Source organism: Entamoeba histolytica, genomic scaffold (assembly GCF_000208925.1).
Source record: "Entamoeba histolytica HM-1:IMSS scf_1104750517479 genomic scaffold, whole genome shotgun sequence".
Lineage (NCBI taxonomy): Eukaryota > Evosea > Mastigamoebida > Endamoebidae > Entamoeba > Entamoeba histolytica.
In genome coordinates, this window is record NW_001915241.1 from 2,362 (window position 1) to 12,506 (window position 10,145).

The 10,145-nt window shown below is 23.0% G+C and overlaps 3 protein-coding genes across 3 annotated transcripts, besides 1 other annotated feature; 1 reads left to right on the forward strand and 2 right to left on the reverse strand.

Moving 5' to 3' along the window:
* Window positions 1-326: 326 nt before the first annotated feature.
* On the reverse strand, window positions 327-2,798 carry EHI_077750 (uncharacterized protein; the record flags this gene model as incomplete). The annotated part of the gene is made up of 1 exon (XM_643347.1): window positions 327-2,798. The coding sequence occupies one exon, from the start codon at window positions 2,796-2,798 to the stop codon at window positions 327-329; it is 2,472 nt and encodes an 823-aa protein (XP_648439.1).
* Window positions 2,799-4,188: 1,390 nt separating this feature from the next.
* On the forward strand, window positions 4,189-5,619 carry EHI_077760 (uncharacterized protein; the record flags this gene model as incomplete). The annotated part of the gene is made up of 1 exon (XM_001914210.1): window positions 4,189-5,619. One exon carries the CDS (start codon window positions 4,189-4,191, stop codon window positions 5,617-5,619), a length of 1,431 nt encoding a protein of 476 aa, XP_001914245.1.
* Window positions 5,620-7,836: 2,217 nt separating this feature from the next.
* Window positions 7,837-9,872: a repeat region.
* EHI_077770 (UDP-glucose:glyco protein glucosyltransferase 1 precursor, putative) lies at window positions 9,836-10,132 on the reverse strand (the record flags this gene model as incomplete). Its single annotated transcript, XM_001914211.1, has 1 exon — window positions 9,836-10,132. One exon carries the CDS (start codon window positions 10,130-10,132, stop codon window positions 9,836-9,838), a length of 297 nt encoding a protein of 98 aa, XP_001914246.1.
* Window positions 10,133-10,145: the final 13 nt, after the last annotated feature.

Here is a 10,145-nt window from a genome sequence, read left to right on the forward strand (position 1 = left end):
TATGTTTATTATGCCATGTTATATTTTCATTTCTTGTTAATAAACAAATGTGATTATATTATTTAAATAATTGTTTTATTTCTATATTCTTTTATTCTTTATTTCAATTATTTATTAATGATTTATTTATCATTTCAAAAAGAAAATATAAAATGAAATAAAGAAATAATTAGCATATTGATATATTAAATGAATAACATATTATTCTCATTCATTTAATTTTATTCAAATCAAATATCATCATTTTTCATTATTCTTTTATTTTATTTATAATTATTAAAAACCATTAATTAAATAAACTTCTTAAATTATTAGATTTGTGTCATTCAATTGACTTTAGCATCAAAACCTAATTTCCAATCATCCCATTTCATAGAACATATATTTTTTATATTTTCATTTTCATTATAATGGCATAATGAACCAATCATACATACTGAATTATCAATACTATGACAACCAAATGCATGTTCATAACAAGGAATTGACATTTGTAACCCACCCTCAACACCTAATGAAGCAACAATGTCTCTATCAGGAATTACAGCACGTGCAAATAATCTTATATCCTTTTTCTTCAATTTTTGTGCTTTTGCTCCTAAATAAGTTCCAGGAGGTGATATTCCAAAACTTACTATTCCCAATTCACTTCCAACAATATTTGCAAGTCCTCCTCCAAGAGAATGTCCAGTAACAATATATTGTTTATTTGGTGCATTTTTCATTTCACTTTCTACTACTGTTTTTGCAATATCAAGTAAATCATAATCACTTTTTGGAAATGCCTTTGAACCGAAAAACGATAGAATATAACTTATTTTTAAAAGAGCTTGATTTGTAAATACTGGAAATATTGAAACTGACAAAGATGGCAATGCAGATTCTGTAAATAATTTAAAATCATAAACCCAGTCAGAGAATTTATTTGATCCTCTAAATCCAAAAACAGTAATATCTGTATTCGTTTTATTCGCAATAAGGTAATGTAAGACAGGACCTTCTTTATTGTCATCTTTTTTCTTTTCATAAAATGTAATTGTCTTCCATCCAATACCGTCAAGATATTTCTTTATGTTTGCATAATTGGCGTCATTTACATTGTCTGCATATGCTAAATTACTTAAACATGCATAATCAAAAGGTGTAATACCATATGAATCAGTTTCACATAAATGAGAATGTTCATACACTTTATTTTCTGTTCGATAATACATCTCTTCATTCATTTCATCATCATATGAAATTCCTTCATATATTTCTTTCATTCTTGCTCTGAATGAAATATATTCATTTTCTTCTTCAAACATACTTTTCTTTGGAGATGAACTACTCTTTTTTGATTTAATTTTATAAACTATTAAACCAACTATTATTGCAACAATAAGTAAAACCGATAGTGTCTGCAAAGGAATTGAACTTCTTCTAAAATTAAATCCACATGAATCTTTTAGTACATTGTGCCAATTATCTTCTGTTTCTTCATTACTTTCTTTTTTTGGATTTTCTCTTTCTTCATCATTTTCTATTTCTATACTTTCTGTATCACTGTACGTAATTGTACCATCATAATACTCATCTTCATCATCCTTTGGTTTTTTACTTAATTCTCGAATTGATGGAATAAATCCAGATATAAATGAAAAAATAAATATTAGCCAATACCATCCAATATTTCCATCATTCTTATGTGAATGTACAGTAGCAAAAATTAAACACACCAAAAATAATATAAACAACACTAGTTTGAGAGAAAGTAATTCACCGAATTGAACTCCTAGCCTACATTCTTCATGTCTTTTTTTACAGAAAAATGAAATACAATAGTCTATAAATCTATTTATTAACGAGTTTGGTAATACATAAAATATTGCTTTAATACAAATATCTATACAAATATCTTTTGATTTACTTGAGCAACCATTAGTGTTGTAGTACAATTTACATACATAGTCAATTATTGAAATAATAATAAATATTCCTCCAATACATATTAATCCTAACAATAAATACCAATATCCCATATAAGTTAATACACTTGGTTCTCCATGTTTTTTCGTTATCCTACGTCCAACACCGAAACCAACAATCACACCAACAACTAGAACAATAATCCCAATGTGATGAACAATACATTCAAGAATCCTTTTACAGTTTTTAGGGCAACATATTTTTTTACATTTATCAAGAATCTCTTTACAATTTTTAGGGCAATATATTTTTTTACATTTATTACAACATATTTTTTTTCCTTTGTCATTTGATTTTTTATCTCCAAACAAATACCTATATGATCGGCTTAGATATTCAATTGAAAATAATATGAAATAATAAATGAATGTTAGTAAAAACAATGATCCATATACCATCACATAACCATAAACCAATTTATAACCAATAGAAACTGTTGAAGTACACACTAAATGACCAGTAGAAATAATGAAAAGAATAAATATTCCAATAAGTATTACATTTATAAAGAATAATAATTGGAATTGACAAGCAAGGGAAATAGCCGATTTTAATGAAATTAAACCTGAAAAAAACTGCAAGATAATTTTACCACCCTCTTTTTTTGTGTAGTAACAACAATCTTTTTTCTTTCTTTTTGAAGTTTCTTGAGATTCTGTCATTTCAATGTTTAGATGTGTTTCTGGTTGTTGAGATTCTGTCTTTTCTTTTGTTAATTGTATTTCTTGTTGTTGAGAGTCTGTCGTTTCATTGGCTGGTTGTTTTTCTGGTTGTTGAGATTCTGTCATTTCATTGTTTACTTGTATTTCTTGTTGTTCAGAATCTCCCATTTGAAAACACTGATTGATGTTGTAAACCCTTTGAATAAATACCATGTGTTTTTCTATTTTTAGTTTATCATCATTGAGAAAAGTTACAAACGAATTAATTTTTTATATTACAACCAATTTCCTATCAACATTATTTATAAATGCGGTAATATTTTCTTCATTTAGAATGCTTCTTATTATTTATTTTATTCATTTATGTAATATGATTTATCATTTTATCAATGAAATATTATTATTAAATAATTTTTTCAAATGTTGTTTAAAAATAACATGAAAAGAATATAAATTATCGAATTGTTTCTATACCCCCTAAAATGAATCGAAATATAAACAATATTATTTTATAATTATTTGAAACTTTAAAGAAATAACATCATATTCAAAATTATGTTTAATTTATTTATAAATAAAAGAAAGAATAATAAGAAAATGATATAATAACAATCAATCAACAAGAAATAAGAAGAAAAAAAGAGAAAAGAATGAAATTTCAAATGAGTAAAATAAATGTGAAAATGTCATTCAAATTATAAATAATTAAAAATACCATCGAATGAATATGAAATAAGAATAAAATATAAAAGAAATAAGAAAATCATTAATATTTTCATACAAAGAAAGACAAAGATAAAGAATCAAACAAATAAAAAAGGGGTAAAATAATAAAATAAAGAAAAGGAAATAAGTGTAAAAACAATAAAATAAATAACGATAAAATGGAAACAAATATGACAAAAACGAATGATGTTTAATTAAAAATAAGAATAAAAACATGAAAAAAAGTAATGTTGGGTAGTGTTTAAATAAAAATAAACATAAAAAGAATAAAAAAGAAAAAAGAAATTGAAGAAGTTATGAATAAATAATAAAATAAGGTAAATGAAAGAAAAGATAAGTGAATATTTAAACATAAAACTAGAACGATATAATCATTAAATATGAATATTGTATTACTTCTATTTATTACTCTTTCTTTATCAAAACAGTGTAATGAATATACTAACTCATATGATATAGATACAGTTGATAGTACATTTGAATGTATTGAATCAATTAAAACCACAGAGAAAGAAAATACTGAGACTATTGATTGATTGAAATATTATTTAAATGCACATGTATTCAAAGACATATTAAAAAAAATCCACCACAACCATCATTTTCAAATAATTATTATGAGAAAGTGGATATTGATTCAGAATTAGATAAAATAAATACAAAAACAACAAGTCTGTATGAGTTTTACTCAGAAATAAAAAATCTTATTATTTCAACAAGAGATTCTCATTTAGGGTTTAATATAGATGATACTCTTAAAAAACCAAATTCAGAGCTTGTTTATTTTATTTATTTACTTCCATTTACAATAAATATTGATAGTGATAAGAAAATGTATTTAAAACCATTAAATGAACTTCCTAATACTCTTATTGTAGTTGATGTACCAGAAGAAATTGTAAATAATCAGAATGTACCAGTTAAAACAATAAATGGAGAAGATCCATTTAATATTATTCGAGAATTTGGAAAGAAATATTTAGGACTAAAATGTCCACATGCACAATTTACAGAAGCGAAATCAGCAATAATACTTGGATCATTGAATGAATTACCATTAACAAAAGAATATTTAAATACACCAATAACAATTACATGGGAAAATGGAGAAAGTCTAACAGTTAATTATAATATAATGAAATTTAATCCTATGAATCAGAAATTCCAAGAAGTACTTGAAAGAAGTAAAAGAAGAGGAATAAGAGATGGAATAAGAATAGAAGATTTTGAAGAAGGAAATGAAAGAAAAAGAATAAAACAAGAAAATGATGAATATAAACCTAATCGTTCTGAATATAAAGAAGAAATATGTTGTTTAACAACAAGTAACAAAGTAAATACATTGATTGTAAATACTTTTAATAATTACTACTATTTTTTGATAAAATTAAGTGAATGTGTTGATAAGTTTGATTCAAATGATTATCCAATTCAAGTAATATTCCCAAAAAATGGAGGAGGTTTGGTGAAACTTGCACAAACAATCGAAAAGGCATTATCACCATATGATGATTTTGATTATATCAATTCAGCAAGAATATCAGAATTTATAGAAGATGTAATGAAAAAAGGATATGCTTTATATATGTATGACCCAGAAACATGTGAAAGCAGAGAAAATGAAATTAATCCAAAAACACTTGGAGAATGGTACACAAACCATAGAACTATTAAATATGAAGATGTTGAACATAATGTTACACAACCATCAATAGTTAGTCTTATGAAAATACTACAAACAATCTCTTTTAATGATGTTCCTGAAATAAAGCAATCGATGAAACATCCAAGAAAACCGACAGAAATAGTAGTTTATACAGATTCATATTGTTATTCAGCATGTTCATTGGTAACAAAAGGATTAAAAGAATGGGGAGGAGCTATTATTGTAGGATTTGATGGTGATCCATATGGAAAAGATGAAGAATTTGAAGTAGGATTATCACCATCTAATAATATTCGTAGTATTACTGAAATAGATTCAAATAATATTTTTAAACAATATGGATATAAATTGGGATTAACTGTTAGAGAAACATGCAGATTTAATTATAATTACAATGAAACAATTCCAAGAGAATTTTTAACAGATATTATAGATGAAAGAGTGAATATTTATCAATTCTCAAACGATAATATAAAAGAATTTGAAGAAGAAACAAAGAAAATAGTAGAGAAATATAAAACGAAATGTAATCCAAAGAATAAAAGATTAGTTAAAAGAGATGAAAAATGTGATGAAGAAATTAATAAAAAGCATTGACATGGAGGATATGAATGTGGAGATAATGGAGAATGGAGTACAAAATGTGTATTGGCATATTGTGATTCAGGATATAAATTTGATTATATCAACAATAGATGTATTGAAGACGTTTGTCTTTATCCACCAAATCCAAGCAATGGAACAAGAGACATGAGAATAAATCTATTCATTATGATAATTGGAATAATGATGATAATTCTCTAATTGAAGAAAGAATAATTTAAAACAACAATTTGGTTTAATAAAATAAAGAGAAATAAAAGAAATAGAAGAAGAATAGAATAGAAATACATTTTATCGAAGTGAAATGATACTAAATAGTTTTTGAACAAACACAATAATCATATGTTATTTTAATAAATAAAAAAGAATGTATAAATATGAGTTTGTTTATTATAATAATTTTAATAAAATAAAAATGAATAATGTAGAATATTTCAATGATAATGTAAATTTAGCAAGTATTAATATTCGAATTTATGAATAATGATCAAATTATACAACTGAATAATGTATAAGAATATTATAACTATTTATTCGTTGTTGTTTATTTTATTTCTTTTTATTCAAATTATCATTTATTTGAAACAATAAAATATTAACAAAACTATTAAATTAGTTCAATTTATCATTGTAACATTCTTCAACTTCTTCTTTTCTTATTGTTTAAATAATAACTTCTTCATTCATTCTTCATTATAATTTTGTACTTTTCTATTTCATATATTTTATGATTAGTTTTATGTTCAGAAGTAATTCCTTGATTAACAACATATCTATTATCTTCTGTAACAATAATTCCTAAATATTCATTAATATCATTTTTCATCAAATAAACATTCATTTTTCAACACTATTTTTAAATTTGAGTAAATTGATAAAATTATTTGATACTTCATTAAATTTTATCAATGCACTTGGTTGTTGTTTAATTAATTCATTTTATCTGTTAAATTTTGAGCATCAACAAAACTATTAAAAGAAGAATCGAGTTTGTCTAATTAATCAGGAGTAAGATTAATATATTTTAATCCAAGTTGTGTATTATTTAATAAAAGTAATTTTGATGAAGTGTTTTATTTATAATACTTATTTTGTGATTATCATTACAACTTTATTGTAACTTGTTTGATTGTTGATATTAAGTTTTTAAATAATCTATTTCACACTTTATTTTAAATTGCAACGAAAAAAAACAAATAATAGAAAATGAAGATAAAGATATAAAAAAGTATGAAGAATAATAAAGAATAAAAATATGAAGTTAAGAAAAAGTAAGAAGGTACAAAGAAGATAAAGAGTAATAAATCACAAAGATATGATAAAAAAAGAAAAGAAAGAAGAAATAAAAAGTGTATTTTTATTGTAAAAATTAGAAATATTCAATAAAAAGTGTCTAATTTAATGATGTAAAATAATTAATATTATTTTATTAATGAAAAATATTTTACTCTTTTTGTGTTTATTATTTATGTGTATAACTTCATCATGATGTTTATTATATAATCAATCATATGTGTTATGTTATTATAATATATAATAAGTGATAAAATATAAATGAAAATGATATGAATATATGATATAGAATATAAAACAAAAGAATAATAAGAATAAATGATAAATAAAAGGAGAAATGATAATCAATGATATAATAATAAAAGAAAGTATAAAAGATAAAATTAATATTAATATAAATCAAAAGAGAATAAATATAAATTGAAAATAGATATAAATGATAATAATATAAAAATGAATAAGATGAATAAACAAATAAACAAATACAACTAAATAGAAAAGAATAACAATAAGAAAATCTAAAGAATATAAACATAAAAAACATAATAAAAGAAATAAATACATAAAAATAAATAGATAATAATAAGAATACAATGATATACATAATATAAACAGAGAAATAAATATATAAATACGATAGATAAATAACATATAAATAAAAGAATAAAAAGAATAAAAATAAATATGAATAATCAAATAATCTATTTCATTAATATTTCATACAAAATGAATAGAAATGATTATAAAATATAAACATAAATATTTATATATTCTGTATTTATCATACTTTTTATTTTTTTATTTGTTAGGAGCAAAATATAATAAAGTGGAAAATTCTATGGATGCAAATTTTTTTGCATCTTTTTTCTTTTTTGTAAATTATTTAGATGCATTTTTCTTTGCTTATTTTCGTACCCGTTTAATGACATTCATGTTGTTACTGTTAGTTTTTTATCATTAAAGGTGCCATTTGCACATCTTATATATTCACCACATTTCTTTTCTTTCCATTCACTTAAATATCTATCATTTAATTCATTATTTACCCATTCAAATATTTCCTTTACATTGTGCTTTCTTTCATTTAATTCTATTACATTCATTAATTCATTAAAATTAATCTTCTTACCAAATGCTTTCTTCATTCTTTTATTTATTCAATTTGGATTTTCTTTTATTGCTTCTATCATTTCTCCTATTTCTGTGTTTGATCTCCAATTATATTTTAAATATATTCTTATTAATTCTTTACCACATTCATCTCTTGTTGACATTAGTCATATTCCCAATTCATTCATTTTAACATATATTCTACTTTTTGGGATATTTCTACTGTATAATTGGAGGTGAATTAATGATTTTCTTATTTGTTTATCTATCTTCTCCAATTCTCCTAGTTTCCATGGGACAATACTAAATCCATATCTTAATTTAGAGATTATATCACTATTAATCTTTCTTATTGTATTGGGGCTGCTGTATTTCATAGTGTTTAATGATGATAAAATAGAAGATATATCATTTAATATTCTTGTACAGTATTTGTTGATATTTACTTTATCTCCTATTTCAATACCAAGATATTTATAAGGATTATCATTAGTTACTCTTGGTAGTTCAGCTAATTCACCATTTATTTGACTATTAATATTAGTCATTATCCCACTCTTTTCTACATTAATTTTTAATCCTATTGCATTAAATATTTCTTTAGTTAATTTGTTGGCTTTTTCCATTTCATCGAGGCTATTAATCATTATTTTTAAATCATCAATATATAATATGTGATTTAACTTGACTTGTTTTTCTTCTCCATTCATTTTAATATTTAATTTGCTTATTTGTTTATCTAATTGTTTAGATAGTATGTCAATAGATAATACAAATAAAAGTGGAGATAAACTATCACCCTGTATTATTCCTTTTTCTACATTAATTATACCCACACTTTCTTGATTGTAATATAAATTAAGATATGTATTAATTAATATATATAATATACTATTAATTACTACTAGTGGGATATTAAAATAAATTAAACATTGTTTAATCCATTGGTGGTTAATACTATCATATGCTTTGGAGACGTCATAATATGTTTCTACCACTTCCATTTATCCTTTAATAATAATTGTTGGATTATAGTGTTGTATAATAATCATTCTTTTGATGCATATGTATATTTTTACATCCAATTTGATTTAATGAAAGTTGTTTTTCAATTGGATTTAGCATCAGCTGGCTTTCTATTTTCATTTTTAATATTGATGTATACATTTTTAACAGACAATTTAAGCAAGTTATTGGTTTGTAATTCTGTGTGTCTAATTTATCTCATTTTTTATATATCAATATTGTTCTTCCTTGAATAAAATGAAGAGGTATTTCATTAGGATTGTTTAACCATTCATTAAATAATTTTATTAAATATTTCATTGGTTGTTCTAAATATTTAATCAAAAATCCTTGTATTTTATCAATATTATTTTACTTTCAAATTATCAATAAATTTAATAGCACAATCTAATTCATTGGGAGTGATTATTGATATTCTATTATTAATTCTATTTTCATTTAATATTTCATATAAATTAATATTTAGATAAAATCTATATTAGTATTAGTTTCATAGATTCATTTCCAGAAATTAATAGTGGAGATATTATCTGGATATTCATCTTCTTTAGACTTATTTAGGTGTTGTCTTTTTCCATATTTCATCATTTTATAATTCCATCTTATTCTTTTCAATTTATTCTTTCTTGCTTCTATTTCAATTATTTTCATCTTTCGGAGGTATTTATAATAGTTTATTTGTTCATTTGTTTTTACTTTAATATGATATATATCATATTTCTTAATATGTAATATTCTTTTTAATTTCATATATTGTTTATTATGGAGTAAATATCTTATTCTACATATTTTTGATTGTAATTTCATCGTAACTTTTCCATTCTTCAATATATTTTAGAGCACTCTCTATTTTGCCTAATGGCTTAATAGGATTACTACATAAATCTATTGTTTTAGCTTTTGATTTAACCTTTTGATTACACCATGACTCGCACCAAAGCCATTCTTGAGGAAGTGAAAAGATAGGGACATAGTTTTGAATATAGTTTGGTAAGTCTTGGTCAAGGTTAGCAAGGTTATTAGGGTCAAAAGCCAAGTTGTTATACATTGATCTATATTGTTCTCCAACATTATTCATTCTAAATGTCTTT